The following is an 18,720-nucleotide window of genomic DNA, read 5'->3' as shown; positions in this document are numbered from 1 at the left end:
CAAAGATCATCTCTCATAGTCTAGCAACAGAGGATGACACCCCAATAGAATGAACTTATTATCTCCATAACAGTGATCCTTGATATATCTAGTAATTGCACTTATCGAAGACACAATTCCTTCAATATAACCCCGAGATGTATCTCCTAATGTCTCAAGACTTTTTGCCACCAGGCCCCGAAACCTCAAAATTTCCTCAAAAAGAGTGGATTATAACCTTCAATTTTGTAACTTTTTGACCATTTTTCGCCCGAAAATAAAAATTGCCGAGATTTTTACCATGGCCCCTAATACCCTCCGAGAGTCCAATTGGGTTGGTGGAACTATCCAATATGCCCTTAAACGAACATTTTAATCATTCACAACTTGTAGTGATTTCGTAAACTCAAACCTACCACGGACGTTTATGACAACATATAATGATCATATATGGTTTCAAACGGCATTATATGACCCCGAGATTTATCCCCTAAGGTCTCAATGCTTTTCGCCACCGGGCCTCAAAACCTCAAAATTTCCTTAAAAGCGTGGATTATAGCCTTCAATTTTCTAATTTTTTGACCTTTTTTCGCTTGGAAATAAAAATTGCCGAGATTTTTACCATGGCCCCTAATATCCTCCGGGAGTCCAATTGGGTCAGTGAAACTATCCAATATGCTCTTTAACGGTCATTTTAACCGTTCACAACTTATAGTGATTTCGTAATCTCAAGCCTACCACTTCTCTTATGACAACATATAATGATCATATATGGTTTCAAACGGCATTATTACCTCGTGATATATTCCTTAGGCTCTAAACAGTTTTTTCCACCGGGCCCTGAAATCTCAAAATTTCCTCTAAAAGTTTGGATTTTAGGCAAGTAACTTAAGACAAATGAGAGACACTTTGGTCGACTTACTCGACTATGCTTCAACTTCAACATCTTTATTGAAGATTATTTTTTTAAAGTAAAATACAGGGAAAATTAGGAACATCTTTTCACAAGACCGTAACCTAATTTATCTAAAAGTAAAAACCACGAAAGAGGGAAAAACCATGAAAAAATACATTATTTACAACTTGAAAATAACTCTTAAAAATAAGAGCATTACGATATTTCCATATGCTCCAAAACAAAATGTCTATCTTGGGGGGATAATACGGAAAGAAGAAAATTTAAGAGAGCGAAAGAAATCATTGGATCGTAGTAGCGGTGAAATGGGGCCAATCCAATAAATAAACTAAACAATGGGTTAGCAAAAAATTACTCCCTCCGTCCCAAAAAGAACGACCCATTTGGCCAAAACTTTGTCCCAAAAAGAATGACTCATTTGCATTAAAACACCCACCAATTTGCTACCATATTTGTGCAAAATTAGATTCCCCATATAAAAATTTGATTTTCCATGTTATTTTATTACTTTCTCTCCCTATTTTTTTACAAACCCCATGTAAATTTATCTTTCCAATATACTTTTACTTCTTCTTACTTAACTTCCTTAATACCCGCGTAATCAACCCAAATGGGTAGTTCTTTTTGGGACGAAGGGAGTAATAAATAAACTAATCTTAAATATTACTCGTAATAAATAAAAACCTATAATTCTTACAGGCCTATACAAAAACATGGAATCCATTGGGCATAGTCGACCGAAGTGATCACCATTCACCAGTCATGGATCATGCCCTGCATAGGCCTAACAGCCAAAATATGAAATTCCAACATGGGCCTAACAACACAACTTTTCTTTAAATCTGAGGCCTACTGACCCTATTCGTGGGCTCAATGAACCCCATTAAATCTCACAATAAGTTGATTGATTATTATATACACGCCAATTCTACTCTAGCTAGCCTTTAAACAAGTTAAAACAACTCAGAGAAACAAAATCATAGATATGACAGCATTATACTGCGACTGCTACAAATCTTACCAAGGAGGAAAATAAATGGGAATTTACAAACCAGAACCACAGTAGCCTAACATAAAGATTTAGCATCCCCTCATACAAACCATGCTAATAATAGTATCACCATCCACGAGATGTTCCTCCGCTACTGTTTTTGTAGGAGAGAGCTGTCGACCATCAAAAATAAATCTAACGTTTTTCCACCCTGTCTTTGCCTCCGGCGGTATTAATTTATCCATCATGTCACCCAAAAGAGTCCTTGGAGTAACTTTGAACACCGTTTCATTGCCCGTTTGACATATCACTTTAAGAGTAATACGTTGGCCAACTATGCTCAAGGAAGAATCTGAACAGGAAGGGAAGATTCAAGTTAAAAAGAATACCAAAGTTTCTAGACTTGAAAACCTGAAATTAGAACCTTATTGCTCTTTAGCAGTTCATACTTCATATCATAGTTGCACAATCAAATAATATTGACATTACTCTGTAATATTATGAACTTCAAATTTACTGTAAAATGCTGGATCTTTTTGTCTAGCATCAGAAATTTTTTCTTTTCAAGCTCTGAACTGAAAGCTAGGATGTAGAGGATTTTCTTCCATTTTTAGTTCGCTAGCTGTATGATTCTGAGTCAAGCTAGATTGAAAGAAAGCGGAGTTGAACTTACTCATCAAGCTGAAATAAAAGCCATCAATTATGTCACCATCTTCCATTTTTAGTTCGCTAGCTGTATGATTCTGAGTCAACTTTAATCCACCATAAACAAGGCATAGAGAGCGAAGTTCTCGAGGATCACTGTTAGAAAAACATCGCATAAGCTGAGGCAGTAGAGCGGTAGAGCGTTTCACTCTATGAAACATGTCTCTCCCCTTGTGCATGCGAATGCATAGAGTTACATAATGCACAGCTCCATACCCAAAACCACCTTAAAACAGTGATAAAAAGGAGGCAAATGAGAGAAAAACAAGGAGATGAGAAAGAAAGAGCTATAGTGATGAAGAAACAAAAATGACAATTCACAGGAGCTCAAAGTAGTTAGTTAGTTACTATATGTCATTTAAAATTCCCATGCCTTATTATTTGTTGATTGTATATACTGATGAATATTAGCATCAGTTCTATATGCCATACAATAATTACTCACTTCTAACTTACTGCACATTAACTTAAAACATGTTTGTACAAGACAAAGGGAAGATAGTTTTATTTATTGTGTTTCGAACAATGACACGAAAGATAAGTATACAATCCCTAAATCTGTGAATATAGTGCAAATTTCATTGTATGAAGTTATCAGCACTAAACAAAAGTCTATTTGGTGATATGTTCTGAGTAGTGAGTACTGCTCTTCCCTGAATGACTGTCAAGGGCATCCAGGGATAAAATTATTTAAAATAGGGAAGAAGAAGACGGAATAAGCCTATCTAACTACTAATGCTTGATAAAAGCAGGTCAAGATAAAAAACTTCACCATTAATTCTGACATAGTTAACACTGATGGAGTAGATAAAAAATATATAATCAGGCTAGATTTTGATTTCGTTCATGTTTGTACTTACTCTGCAGTCAAGATAGGAACAGCTGGAACACTTTCTGTGAGGTACAGTATTAATATTAAGTTAAATGGAACTAACATTCCCACATATGGTAAAAAAAGTTGGTGTCTAAAATTTACATTGTAATGGACTGATATTACTCGATGTAATAATAGTACAACGAACGAGAAAACTCAGAAATTTGATTAAACAAATTAATGGTTTCTTTTTCTTACAAACGATAGTAGTAGGTTTAAGCCTACAAAGCTCCAATAGTGACTTTAGGTCACAACTTACAACGGAATCGCGTAACCACAGCAATGTAATAGGAGTAAGGTTGGATGATTGATTAATAAAGCTTAAAGCTTGCAAAAGGGTTCCATGGCTTTAGGCCATGACTCTCCAAGGTTCTTTTACAAATTTCTGGATGCCTTCTACTTTCTATCCTTCTACTACTTATACTACTACCGCCTATATTAAAAATGGCAATTTAGCCTTAATTGATACAAGTACTATTGTTTGTCACATTACTACTTTAGTCTAGTACAACAAAAGGCTAAAGCTGCATGTCCCCTTGCTGCATCCTTAACGGTTCTCTTCCCTCTCTTGCGCTGCTTGTGTCTTGCTGTTGCTGTTGTTAAGTTGCAGCCCCTGTTTTTGTCTTCTCTGGTACACCAATGTCACGGGAGGCTGAGAGTGTATTGCAATACCGCCCCCCAAAAGTGCCACCTTGTCCTCAAGGTGGAAGCCTGGGAATCGCTCTTGAATTGTCGCTGCATCCTCCCATGTAGACTCAAAATCCGGAACCCCGAGCCACTTGATTAGAACCTCGAGTTTGCCCTGCTGCTGTCCCCTTTTTTTCCGCACCTCAAGCACATTCTCCGGTTCCACCGCTAATTCCAACTCTGAGGTGATTTGAGAGGGGATCGTGGGAGAGCTCGGCACAGCACCAATTGCGCGCTTCAACTGAGAAACATGAAACACGGGATGGATTTGGCATTGCTCTGGTAGTAGTAGCTTGTAAGCAACCTGTCCTACTCGCTGCACTATTTCATATGGACCATAGAACCGAGCCGCGAGCTTTTCATAAGGCCTCTTCGCAAGTGAGCGTTGTCTATATGGCTGAAGCTTGAGAAAAACGAAATCCCCAACCTGAAATTCCTCGTCCCTACGCTTCCCATCGGTATTTTTCTTCATAATTTGCTGCGCCCTTATGAGATTAATTTTCAATTCATCAAGCATCATATCTCGCTCCTGCAGTAACTCCTCGGCTGACCCAACTGCTGACTGCCCTGCTCCCACCCTAATCAACTTGGGCGGTTCCCTTCCTGCCAGAAAAGGTGTCGTTTGGGTGGATGATTGGGGAGTGGTGTTGTATGAATATTCGGCCCACGGAAGCCACTTAGCCCAAGTTTTCGGTTGACCACTAGCAAAGCAACGGAGATATGTCTCTAATCTCTTGTTCACCACCTCGGATTGGCCGTCCGTTTGGGGGTGATAGGAGGTACTCCGCTTCAAATTCGTCCCTTGCAAACGAAATAGCTCTCTCCAAAAAATACTAAGGAACACACGATCCCTATCCGATACAATGCTAGCCAGAATGCCGTGTAGCCTTACAATCTCTCGAACAAAAATTTCAGCCACTGTGAAAGCAGTAAAAGGGTGTTTCAAACCAATGAAATGGGCAAATTTTGACAGTCTATCAACAACCACTAAAATTGTATCGAACCCCTTTGATTTCGGCAAGCCCTCCACAAAATCCATGCTTATCTCCTCCCAAATCCTCTCCGGGATTGGTAATGGTTGCAACAACCCCGCCGGAGATTGTTGTGAAAATTTGTTCCGTTGGCAAACCGTACACTCACGAATGTAATCAGCTACATCCTTCCTTAAACCGCCCCAAAACCAATCCGCACCAATCTTCAAATAGGTCTTAGTTTCTCCGGTGTGCCCTCCTTCCGGTGAGTCGTGATAAGCCCTGAACAAGGCTGTCTTGTGTTTAGAATTCTTAGGAAGAACCACCCTCCCTTTGTATAATAATTGACCATTATCCACAACATAACCACGAGGTCCCTGCCCTTTTTCGACCTCCTTTTTCAATTTTTGTATCCCTTCATCCTTCAATATTTCCTCCTTTAAGCTACTCCAATCTACGACTTGCGCAGCCACAAGTGCCCCACACTCCAACTCACCTTCTTCTCTTTCATCTCGGCCCCTCCTTGAAAGAGCATCCGCCACCCGGTTAGCCACCCCGGGTTTATATTGCAAATCAAAGTCGAACCCGATAAGCTTGCGCACCCATTTTTGGTACTCCATACCAATCTCACGTTGTTGTGTGATATATTTGAGACTTTGTAGATCACTCCGGATAACAAATCTCCTACCCAAAAGATAATGCTTCCACTTCTCCACCGCTAAGCATACCGCCATCAACTCCTTTTCATAGATGGATTTACTCCGGCCTCTAGGGCCTAGTACCTTGCTAAAGAAAGCCACCGGTCTTCCCTCTTGCATTAACACGGCTCCGAGCCCTCCCCCGGACGCATCCGTCTCTACAATGAAACTCTTGGAGAAGTCCGGCATAGTAAGTACCGGAGTTGACACCATTGCCTCTTTCAAGGCTTGAAACGCTTCCTCGGCTTCCCTTGACCAACCAAAACAATCCTTCTTAAGCTGCTCTGTCAGGGGTCGAGCAATATGGGCATAATGATGGATGAATTTTCTATAATAACCCGTTAATCCCAAAAAACCCCTTAATTCTCTTAGAGTTTTGGGAGTGGGCCATTTAACCATTGCCCCCACTTTCTCAAAGTCCACTGCCACACCCTCACTTGAAATTATATGGCCCAAATAAGCCACCTTAGCTTTCCCAAATTCACATTTTTTATAGTTTGCAAACAGTGAGTGTTTTTCTAGCGTGGCTAACACTAATTGCAAGTGAGTTACATGTTCCTCCTCACTAGCACTATACACCAAGATATCATCAAAAAATACAAGAACGAATTTGCGTAAAAATGAACGGAATACCTCATTCATCAAGGATTGGAAGGTCGCCGGAGCATTGGTTAAGCCGAATGGCATCACCAAAAACTCGTAGTGCCCTTCGTGTGTGCGGAAAGCCATCTTATGAGCATCCTCCGGCCGAACCAAGATTTGATGATACCCCGCCTTAAGGTCGAGTTTGGTGAACACGCTAGCTCCATGTAATTCATCCAAGAGTTCATCAATCACGGGAATGGGATATTTATCGGGGACCGTCTCCTTATTAAGAGCTCGATAGTCCACGCAAAAGCGCCACGATCCATCCTTCTTCTTGACAAGTAACACGGGGCTAGAGAAAGGGCTATTAGAGGGGCGAATAATTCCGGCTTCCAACATTTCCCGAATCAACTTTTCGATCTCGTCTTTTTGAAATTGCGGGTACCTATAAGGTCGAACACTCACGGGGTTGCTGCCCTCCTTGAGTATTATCGAGTGCTCATGGCCCCTCGTTGGTGGTAATCCCTTAGGGTCTTCGAAAGCCCCCTTGAATTTTTCCAGCAATTCACGAAGGAAACAGGGCACGGCCTCCCCTGTTTCTGCCTTCCCCTGTTCTTCCAGCAAGTTCAACTCAATCAATACCCCACTTCTCTGCTTCCTAATGGTTCTAATCATTGCCTTGAGAGTAATGCCGGTTTTTGCTAATGTAGGATCCCCTTTAATTGTTACCATTCTCTCTCCTAAAGTGAAACTCATCTCTTGCAATCGCCAATTAGTAAGAACGGAGCCCAATTTCTCCAAACATTGGACTCCTAGAATTACGTCGGAGTTGCCTAATTTCAGGGGCAGGAAGTCCTCCACGATTTCCACCTCAGCGGTGAGCTTCACCCGCACTCCCACGCACTGCCCTTTTCCTTTAACCGTCTCACCATTACCCAATGACACTCCAAAAGCTCCATCACCCGCAATTATCAACCCGAGTTTATCAACCGCCTGAAGTGCTATAAAGTTGTGTGTCGCCCCGGGGTCGATCATGACTACTACGCTCTGCCCATTAATCTCCCCCAAGAATCGCATGGTTTTCGGGTTGGATAATCCCACAATCGAACACATAGAAACGGAAGTATTTGTGATTTCATCCTCAGTCCCGTGGTTACTCATGGCTGTCAACTCACCCTGCTCTTCGTCTTCCTCCTCGTCTACAAGAAGCACGCTAAGCTCCTTAGCAGAGCACACGTGCGTGGGTCCAGTCCAACGGCCATCGCATTTAAAACACAAGCCCTTTGCTCTTTTTTCTTGGATTTCTCGCTCCGTAAGCCGCCGGACGGTGCCGCTGAATTGGGTGGAGCTTTGGTTGTTGCGGTGTTGGTTGGGTGTCGTGGGTTGAGTAACAGAACCAGCCGAACTCTGAGGGGTAAAATAACTGGGCTGAGTTGCTCGATTTTGAAAGTTGGGTTGAATGGGGGTGTTTGTGAAAGAGGTGGGCTGAGAATTTGAGTTACTAATTTGGGCTGGGCTCACTCCTAACAACGTTGAGGCTGGGCTTTTGTTGAAGTACGAATACGGGCCGGGTTTGGTATATGCTCCACCGGGTCTTTTAATTGAACTGACCCGATTCCTTTCCTCGACCCGGATTGCCAGGTCCATGGCATCCTCTAGGGTCATCGGGTTCAAAATCCGAATCTCGGCTCGGATCTCCTCTTTAAGGCCATTCACGAACTGCCCCTTCATTATACTCTCCGGAACGTCGGTTAGCGGCGCCGCCTTCTCGATAAACAACCTCCGATACTCCACCACCGTGCTCGTGTGGGTCACCGCCAGCCACTGTTCGTATAGGGTCCCCGAATTAACGGGTCGGAACTGGTTGAGAATACGGCGCTTCATGTCGTCCCACCCCACCATGGGTCTCCTCCTACTCTCCCATTGGTACCAAAGGAGCGCGTCGCCGTCCATCACCACGACTGCCGCTTGTAATTTCTCCGTTTCCGACAACCCATAAAATTGAAAGAATTGCTCACCCCGGAGGATCCACCCGTCGGGGTCGGAGCCATTAAAGGATGGCATTTCCAACTTCCGGTAACGCCAATTTCCACCCCCTTCACGGTTATCTTGGTTGGTTTTTCGAATTCCTCCCCCAGCGCCGGCGTCCCAGTTGCCAAACCTGAGGCCTCCACCGACGACAGGTGTTTCTCCGAAATTTCCCTCCCCAAAAGCCTGGTTTGTCTCCCTGTTCTGCAAAGCCGCCATCATCGCCATCATCGCCCTCATCTCTTCAATAAACTGGTCCTGTTTGCGGGATAGAGTGTTTTGGATGGAGTTTTCCCCGTCTCCGATTTTCTCAAGAATTTCCTCCATTCGCTCCTCAAGCGCGGCCACCCTCTCCGGGGTCACCGTCAACGGCGTCGGCGGCATTCTGCTCTGATACCAAATGCAACGGAATCGCGTAACCACGGCAATGTAATAGGAGTAAGGTTGGATGATTGATTAATAAAGCTTAAAGCTTGCAAAAGGGTTCCATGGCTTTAGGCCATGACTCTCCAAGGTTCTTTTACAAATTTCTGGATGCCTTCTACTTTCTATCCTTCTACTACTTATACTACTACCGCCTATATTAAAAATGGCAATTTAGCCTTAATTGATACAAGTACTATTGTTTGTCACATTACTACTTTAGTCTAGTACAACAAAAGGCTAAAGCTGCATGTCCCCTTGCTGCATCCTTCTCTCTTGCGCTGCTTGTGTCTTGCTGTTGCTGTTGTTAAGTTGCAGCCCCTGTTTTTGTCTTCTCTGGTACACCAATGTCACGGGAGGCTGAGAGTGTATTGCACAACTCTCCTAAGGAATCACTCCAAATCCTGCCTACCTATTTCCTTCCCTTCCCTCTCTAATTATAATAAAGGCTATTAACCTATTGAGCTAATATTAGTAGAATACCTATACTACCCCTCCTTAGGTTGATCTATTACATACATCCACCAAATTCAGCTGGGAAATAGCAGAATAGTAAAAAAAAAATAGCTTGATAAAAGAATTTAGCTTTGTCTGTTAAGGAGCCTTTTATCCCCAAGTTTGGAATTCTTAGCCTCAAGAAAGAGCTTTCTAAAATCAGGTCACAGACAAATCTTGCTCTTTAGCTAGTATTTTAACATAGAAGAAAAGAAGGCTGGAAGCCTGGAATGCTACAATAGCTACTAGCACTCTCAATAATGAATTGTAAATATGGAGCAATAGTGACAAGTAATGCATTGATCAGGAAACAGCAGCAGCAAGAAAATTTGAAGGGCGAGAAGGGCAAGAAAAACACATATTTGTGCATACATTAAACCTTCATAATGGGTTCACTAGAAATCAAAGTTCATGATCACTGACAAATCATTTCGTCAGTAATCCATAAATGAGAAATCAACATTCAACCTCTATATACTTCACTAGAAACTTAACCCTTTCAGTCTTGAAACATCATGATCAAGCAGAGGATAGGATTGCAGCACAATCAATAAGTGAATTTGCATGTTTCTATTTTCATTCCAAATCACTAATGGAATGATTTAGTTTTACCAATTCCCTCAATCCTCATCAATATTCATATAAGGGAAGATAGGTACCTCACTCTTCTTTCTCATCTCAATCTCCAACACATACGCAAATACATAAAGATAGGTTTTCTCTTTCTTGAATCTAGACCCCCATTCCATATCCACAAAAGGAAAATAAATCACTCATTCTTCCTTCCCTTCCCACCAAATTATTTAAGCAAACGCACAATTGGTAAAACAATCACCTATCCCTATTTAACAATTAACATGCCCTCTTCCTTACAAATAATTCCGGAAAAGGGTGGGCATTAATTTAATGATTCTGATGACCTACCCAAACTCTTCTTTAAAGCAAACTACTCTAGCCCTAAATCTTCCCGTTTCAAATATTCACAAACACTCAAACCCGAGTAGTAAACCAAACAATCAAATCAAATTACTCTGCTATATATGAGACAAATAATAAAAGATTAAAACTAGTATTAAAAATTATAAACCAATAACACCAATCAATTTTCAAGAGAGGAGCAAACCATGATTTGGGAAGGCAAAAATAACATCATTTTGAACCATGCCAAGTTGATGGGGAGTATCCAAATCCCTTATTTTAGCAGCATTGAACTCGAATCGGGTGGTTTGAGAATCCAAACCCAATTTCTGACAATAACAAATCATCACCCATCGAAGTGGAATGTCAATTTCAATCTTCAAGGAAACCCCTTCTTCTTCTTCGATGTTCGAATCCGTCCTTTTCACCACCTTCACCTGTATTTTCTTGGTTTCATCTTTCTTGAATACTGAACTATCCCCATTTTCATCTTCCACTTCCGAGCTCATTTCAATCGGTACATTTGGGTCGTAACGCCGTTTCCTTGTTGTCATACCGATTTCCTTTCAATTAATTGGAAAATCTTAAACATATTATTACATATATTGATATATGCAAATAATTCATGACTAATTAACTATAGATTACAAGAACTTGAACAAATATATGCAGATTCAACACCTTACTAGATCAATCAAACATAAACATGAATAATCAACCACAATTAACATTAAACAAACATTCAGCATGTAGAAATGTATTGATTTTAATAATAATTCAAACAAAACGAGTGAATTTGACACTTTTTTTACAGAATAATATAACTTAAACTATTAATTTGTCAACAAAACATGAAAATCAAAATGCAAAGCTAACATGTAATTACAGATCATACATGTAGAAAGGCTAGAAACACAATTTAAGAGAGAGGAAAACGGAAATTACCGGAAGAAAATTACTTTCACCGTTGAGAAAATCCCCCAATTACGATAATTTTGGAACAGAGAAGAGGGAGAAATGTGAAGACTGAAGAGGTAGTTAGGGTTTACGAAATATTTGAAGGAAATTTTTTTTATAATGTTACTTTTGTAAATAAGTACTCATCTGTAGGGATGGCAGGTGGGTATAAAAAAGCAGGTCCCGCACCGCACCCGCCACAGTTGGTGCGGATATGGATACAAGCTTGCCGGGTATGTAGGCGGGTATGGGTATAAAAGTCATACCCGCCGTGGATAGTGGGTAGGTGGTGGATTTTGAGTAATACCCGCCCAATACCCGCCTAATTACCCGCATACCCGCCCAAATACCCACCAATGTAAGACTATTATTATTTTAGTTTTAGTTTTTATTTTTAGGAAATAAGACTATTATTATTTTAGTTTTAGTTTTAGTATTTGTTATGATCTCGGACTACTTTAATTGTTTGTATTTCAAATTAACTATATATTTGCAACAATTTTTAGTGTATAATGACTGTTTATATGAGAAATTTATATAAAAAACTGATATTTCGTTAGCGGGTAAAGGCGAGTAAACGCAGGTGGTGGATATCCACTTGGGTGGTGGAGCGGGTGTGGGTTTAGGTTTCTACCCGCTTAGGCAGGTGTGGGTGTTGCAAAATTACCCGCCGCGGGTGGCGGGTAGGTGGTGGGTATAAAATATTTTGGCGGGTGTGGGTGTGGGGGAGGGGGTACCCGCACCCGCACCGCCCAATTGTCATCCCTACTCATCTGTCTTTAAATTACATTTAAATACTCGTTCTTTTTAGATGACCTCAAATACTATAGCTTATTTTTATTTATTCATTTTTGGCAAGTATTTTTTCAAGTAAATTAGTTGTCCCAAGCTAATTGCAATTTAATTATCAATATAATGACACCTTGATGGGTTTTCAAAAAAAAACTAATTGCAATTTCTAGCTCCAATGGTCAAGCTAGTAGCTAGAAATTATTTAGCTACAACCATTGAAATTGCTCTAATGTATGTATCTTGAATCGAAATGGTTCCAATTTACAATTTTCACAAACTTGCTGAGCAGGTTTCGGTTCTTATATCTGAGGAACATGTTACGAATTTCCTTAACCTTAGAATTTTAACAAAGTTTTACCCCTACCTAGAATGCTGGAATTAAGGATTCTATATAAATGTACAATAATATTTTTGAACTAGATTCGATGTAACCCAAGTTAATTGAACTTTCTATTAGGATTGAAAATTGATCTCACAATCTCTTGAAAACGGGAAGGAAGCTCTAACCACTCACTTTCAATTAATTGAACTTTCTTATGATGTTGAAATTAAAGGCGTCGATGATATAATGTACAATACCAAAACCACCAACCATAGAATTACGATAGAATCTATGGAATAGCAAATAAGTACTCCTTTCAATACAACCAAAAGAGTGGAAAATCTAGTTAGCATTTAAACCAGCTAAACAAACCATAAATCTAAAAATCTTATAAGGGCTAATGAGATGCTTTTACTCAGCTCTCGCTTTTACTGCTAAGACATTGTAATTGCCTTATTGATTAAACAAACTTTAACAAATATACATACAACGTAGGCTTTCAATTACATCACCATCTTGAAGATGAGCCTCCTTAACTGTTTCTGTATCTTCAAGTCATCGACCACCGAAAACAAAATGCATATCTCTACGACCCGATTTTGAATCAGACGGTCTCAATCTATTCTTCATCTGACCCAAACGAGTGTTTTGAGTGACAGTCAGTGGCGGATTCAGAAAAAAATTTAACGGGGTCAAAATACATTTAATTAATTTTAATGGGGTCATTTAATATAAAAAATAACTAATTTTATTGAAAAAAAAATTAATTTTATTTAGAATTTTTTTTTTTTTTAAACTCAAGTGGGGTCATGGGACCCCACTCAAATGGCTTAAATCCGCCACTGGTGACAGTGAACCGCGTTTCATTACCCGACACACATTTCACTATAAGAGTAATAAGACTTGAGCCCATTGTGCTCAAGGAAGAACCTGAATACCTGGAAGATTATATTCAAGATTATACAGAGTATTTTAAGGGTCCTAAGAGCCTGTTTATATTTACTTAATTTCAGTTCAGTTCAGCTCAGTAAATATGAACAGACCCTAAGACTATCTTCTATTCTTCTATATGTGTCTAACGATCACAAATTAGAAGTTTTGAGTTCAATATGACCAGTACCAACAATAGCATCTAGCAAATTATTACATTCACAACCAAAATAAATAGATGCAAATTTAATTAGGAAAAAAAAAAAAAAAAAACATAATTCTTATTAGGGTAAGACAGTTTTTTTTACTGCTACTTCCACAATACTTATCAACGAGGGAAATTAACTAGGGAATTACCAACGTAACACAGAATCATAGAACTACTTGTTAAACAGACCAACTTCTTAACTTAACACCCAGTTTGACAAAAAAGACTAGCAATAGTATCACCATCCACGAGCTGATTCTCCTCCACTGTTTTTAAAGGGTAGAGTCTACGACCACCGCTAATAAATATCATATCATCACGACCCAACTCTTGCTTCAGCGGTACCAATCTATTCATAATCTCAACTACACGAGTGTTTGGAGTCACTCTGAACATTGTAACATTGCCCGATACACACTCTACTCTAAGAGTAAGATGTGGGCGAATCATGCTCAAGGAAGAACCTGAACAAATAAAAAACAATTCAAAAGAGTATAATAATTAAGGATCATAATCTGATTGTACAATAATTCAACTTGAGTGAATTGAACTTACTCATCGTGTTGAAATTAAAGGCATCGATGATATCACCATCTTCCATACTTAGTTCATTGGCTATATGATTGCCAGCTAATATTAGACCACTGTAAACAAAGCATAGAGAGCCCTGTTCTTGAGATCCACCACTTGAAAAATATCGTGTAAGCTGAGGCAGTATAGCAGCATTGCGTTTCACTCTAAGAAACGCGTCTCTCTCCTTGTACATCCGGATGCATATATAAACACTATGCTCATCACGATAACGTGATGAACCGCCTTAAACATAAAACAAAGAAAATTGAAAACAAAGCAAATGAGAGAAATTTATCAAGAATTATTAATATAAGTGAAGTTGCACAATCAATAAAAGCAAACCTTGATCAATAATAGAAAAGGCGTAAATAACATCATCTTGAAGCATGCCAAGTTGGTGAGGAGTATCCGTTTCCCTCAACTTTGTACCGTTGAACTCGAATCGGGTGGTTTGATAATCCAAACCCAATTTTTGACAATAACATATCATCAACCATCGAAGTGGTATGTCAATCTCGATCTTCAACGTATCCCCTTTTTCTTTCTGATCATCACTTTTCGAGACCATTTCACTACCTTCACCCCTATTTTCTTTGTTTCTTTTTTGTGTTTTACTGAACATTTCTTCGGTTCTTCTTCCGAGGTAAGATCAATCGGAACATCTGGCCTGTAACGCCGTTTCATTGTTGTTTGCCAAGTCTTAAACAAGTAAACAAGCAATTACATTACGCATAAACTCTCTCCATAGACTCCATTTCGTAATAATGTTACAATCATCTAACCACACTTGGGGCCTGTTCACATTTACTTAATTTCAGTTCAGTTCAGTTTAGCTCCAATCAGTTCAATTCAGTTCTAATCAGTTCAGTTCAGTTCAGTTCAGCTCTTAATTTCCCTCTCACATAAAATATTCATTTCAGCTCAATTCAGTTCAGTTCAGTTCCAATTAGTTCAGTTCAGTTCAGTTCAGCTCAGTAAATATGAACAGGCCCTTGATAATACAAAAATTTAGGAGTAAATATATGTCTGTATATATAAACATGATACTCATGATAGTACGCGAAAAATTGACCAAGTTCTTTAAAAAATTATTTTCCATTTTATATGAATCACAATTAATGATTTTCAAAATAAAATTTGTAAACAGCCGTAAAAATTCAACTGTAAACTTAACTACTCCGTATGATACTTGCATTGGAAGGAGCAATTCATACTCTGTATTCCGTAACTCTTGATTATAATTCCAACTCATAAATTTAAATTATAAATAATCAGGAATTGAATTATTTAAACTAAAACATGTACATTCATTAATTGACCATGTAGAGCTAATTGAACACGTAATTACAAATCATACGACATGCAGAATGCAGATATACAATAGAAGAGAGAGAAAGAGAGAAAACGGAAGTTACCTCAATAACACCAAATTAACGAGGAAGAGAGAAAGGAAAACTGAAGGAAGGAGGAGAAAGTGGAGAACGGGAGAAGTAGTTAGGGTTTTCAAAATAATTTTAATTTTTATTGGGAAAAATATATCTATCTCTTTTTTTTTTTTTTTTTTTTTTTTGTGTTCCACCCGTTTCACCATTTGCGATAATTCGGATGCAGGGATCAGTTCTAGGTGGTTTGGGTTTAGGGCATATTCACATTTATTGAACTAAGCTGAACTGATTCGAGCTGAACTGAACTAGCTAAGCTGAAATGAATATTTTATGAGAGAGAAAAATTAGGAGTTGAATTGAACTGAACTGAATTGAACTGATTGGAGCTGAACTGAATCAAACTGAACTGAAATTAAGTAAATGTGGTGTTTGGTTCACATTATTTTATCTATTTCAAGAGTACATATAATACCTAATTCATAACTTAAACTAATTTTGTAATAATTTTATTTTTTTTAAAAAAAAAAAATCATATTAGCAAAATCAACATATCGATGTGAAAGTAGATGTTAAGCTCACTCCATTGCAAAATCAACAGTTATGGATGTTAAGCTCACTCCATTACAAAATCAACCGTTGTGGATATAAGCTCATTCCATTGCAAAATCAATGGTTGTAGACGTAAAGCTCACTCCATTGCAAATTCAACCTATAATATAGGCATAGATTTCGTCACCATCATCCAGTCGTTCTTCCGCTACTGTCTTTGAGCCTGTAAGTCTTCGGCCCTCGTGGAAGAATGCAACATTATCCAATTGCAGTCCTTCAAATATACAGTATCTATCCATCAGCCGATTCAAACGAACACTCCAATTGAGGGCGAACCGAACGTGCTTGTTAGTCTCATTATTTATCACAGTAAGAGTAAGCCGTGATGTAACTATGCTTAGTGAAGAACCTGACCAGGAAAAACAATAACATTACTGCAAGCTTTATCTAAGCTAATTATATCTCTATATATAACTTAATCTTCAGGTAATGGTAACACTCCATCAAATATGCGCTTAATTCACCGAGTAAAATAGATATCAAAGAACAGTTTTGTATACTTGTACAATATTACAACCGTCAACTATGTATTATGCTACATGTTTAGCAATAGAGGATTTTAGTGACGTAGTAATATTAATGTACATCGAATAGTTATATATAGACAAGTATTACTCCATTATTTAAGTAGTAGAATTAAATTAAATAGAGTAGAAATCGAAATCCCATCTAGCTTTGTGCCAAAAATTAGACTAGTATTACTCCATATATATAAGTACTACTGTAATAGTTAAGCAAGATACTTACTGCTGTCATCAAAATTAAAGGCATCAATGATGTCGCCATCCTCAATATCTAGCTCGTCAGCAGTCATATTCTGATTTAACCTCGACCCATCAAAAACAAAGCTCAAAGACCCTTCTTCTTGAGGTCCAATATTAGGAAAGCCGCGAATAAGCTGAGGCAGCAATGGTGAAGCACGTCTCACTCTAACAAATTTATCTTGCTCTTTGTACATGCGGATGCATACCGTTGCATAATTGACCGAACTACGACTACCATCTTAAACCAAACAATTGATAAATATTAATCAATGGTACTCATTCCAATCTGGAGAATTTAGCTTATGGAAGAACGAACATTGAACAATACTATACAAACCCTAAATTTTGGTATTAAAAAAAAAAAAAAAAAAAAAAAAAAAAAAAATTGCTTTTGGTTTGAATTCATCTAAGAAACCCTAAAACGGTAAAACCCTATGTTAAAAAAAAAAAAAAAAAAAAAAAAAAAAAAAAAAAAATCCCAATTCTAATCAAAGAACAAACCCTAAAAATAAACCAAATATAAAATAAAATTAATAAAATTTACCTATAAAATGATAAGCTTGAATGAGATCACAAGGAAGCATGGAAAGTTGAAGAAGAGTATCAGTTTCTCTTAAACGAGCACCTTTAAATTCGAAACGAGTGGTGCAATACTTAACACCAATTTTATCACAATACCTAATCATAAGCCATCTTAAAGGCATATCATTATTAATATTCATGTATACTTCTTCAACTTCCTTTTCCTTTTCACGTTCTTCATCTTCTTCGCCATCGCTATCGTTACCATTAATCCACTTCACTTTTAAAGTTATTTTCTGAGTTTCTTCGTTTTCTTCTTCTACATTCCGAAAATTTGCTCCTGATTCCGCACTCCCCATATTCGATTTTTTTTTTTTTTTTTCCGCAAAGCTGCTGATTTTCTTCACCTGTACCTCGCCAAATTTTATAGCTGTATGGAGCCCTGGCCCAATTTGCCCTTTTGAATAAATCATCTACCTTTTTTAAAAAAACTAATAAATAAGGGTTCGTTTGGCATTGTTGTGGTTTTCTGTTTTTTGGTTTTTTGTTTTTTAAAAGTATATCATATATGTCCCATAATGAATCAAAAATTATTTAAACTTATTAAAATCATGATAATTTTGAAAACTGATAACAGAAAAGTGAAAATACCTTTTTCTTGTTTCCTGTTTTTGGTTTTTGGTTTTCAAAAAAAACAGGAAACTGAAAACCAAAAATGATGCCAAACAAACCCAAAAAACAGGTCAATCTCGCATATTAGGAAACAATAACTTATTAGCCATAGTCAATGTTGATTATTAGAAAACAGGTTTGACACCTTACTTACGGGATTATGGCTATTAATAACTTACCCTCATATTTACCTACCTTAATATAACAAGAATTTTCCTAATATATATATATATGGAAATATATCACACGATGGCAAGAATGTGTTTATGAAGGTGAGGAATAGTTCAGGTGGTTACAGCTTTCCAGTTTCAAGGACCTCGGGTTTGCTTTTCTTAAGGATCAGCCTAGAGATGATCATAGGGTCAATTCAGCCCAATAATGTAGTCTTTTTTTATCCAAAAAGATTGTATTGGGTTGGGCTTTCACGCCTGATTGGCTAACTGTGGACCGATTTCAACGGGAATTTTTTTTATTTGCTCTAGATCAGCCTATAGCATGACACACGCTCAATTAATTGTGGTGTAATGCAAAAGCCCATAATATCATCCTAAAACAAATACTCAGTACAAAGCTAGATAATTGGCATTGGCTAAATTATACGGAGTATAATGGGACTTACATCCTTCACAAATCACAATAATGAAGTTCTCTTCGTTGTATTCTTCCTTGTTTTAACTACATATGGCCTTAGCGAGTGGACTTTGATTAATTGGATC

At 38.2% G+C, this 18,720-nt stretch overlaps 2 protein-coding genes across 3 annotated transcripts; both read right to left on the bottom strand.

Moving 5' to 3' along the window:
• Window positions 1-1,717: 1,717 nt before the first annotated feature.
• LOC145598734 (uncharacterized) lies at window positions 1,718-11,327 on the bottom strand. Of its 2 annotated transcripts, none has more exons than XM_081655120.1 (4): window positions 11,216-11,327; window positions 10,476-10,833; window positions 2,560-2,817; window positions 1,718-2,238 (listed from the first exon to the last, which is right to left on the bottom strand). In XM_081655120.1, the coding sequence occupies exons 2-4, from the start codon at window positions 10,822-10,824 to the stop codon at window positions 1,976-1,978; spliced, it is 870 nt and encodes a 289-aa protein (XP_081511246.1). In that variant the 5' UTR covers window positions 10,825-10,833; window positions 11,216-11,327; the 3' UTR covers window positions 1,718-1,975. The 2 variants fall into 2 exon arrangements, with proteins under 2 accessions (XP_081511246.1, XP_081511247.1); XM_081655121.1 differs by having other exon boundaries at window positions 10,476-10,853; window positions 11,216-11,319.
• A 4,814-nt stretch (window positions 11,328-16,141) lies between these two features.
• LOC145599109 (uncharacterized) lies at window positions 16,142-17,691 on the bottom strand. Its single transcript, XM_081655520.1, has 3 exons — window positions 17,355-17,691; window positions 16,794-17,048; window positions 16,142-16,395 (listed from the first exon to the last, which is right to left on the bottom strand). Exons 1-3 carry the CDS (start codon window positions 17,689-17,691, stop codon window positions 16,142-16,144), a joined length of 846 nt encoding a protein of 281 aa, XP_081511646.1.
• Window positions 17,692-18,720: the final 1,029 nt, after the last annotated feature.

This window comes from Chenopodium album, chromosome 20, assembly GCF_948465745.1.
Source record: "Chenopodium album chromosome 20, dcCheAlbu1.1, whole genome shotgun sequence".
NCBI classification, from domain to species: domain Eukaryota; kingdom Viridiplantae; phylum Streptophyta; class Magnoliopsida; order Caryophyllales; family Amaranthaceae; genus Chenopodium; species Chenopodium album.
Note: the sequence above shows the minus strand (reverse complement) of the source record. Positions and strands in the feature narration are given on the sequence as shown.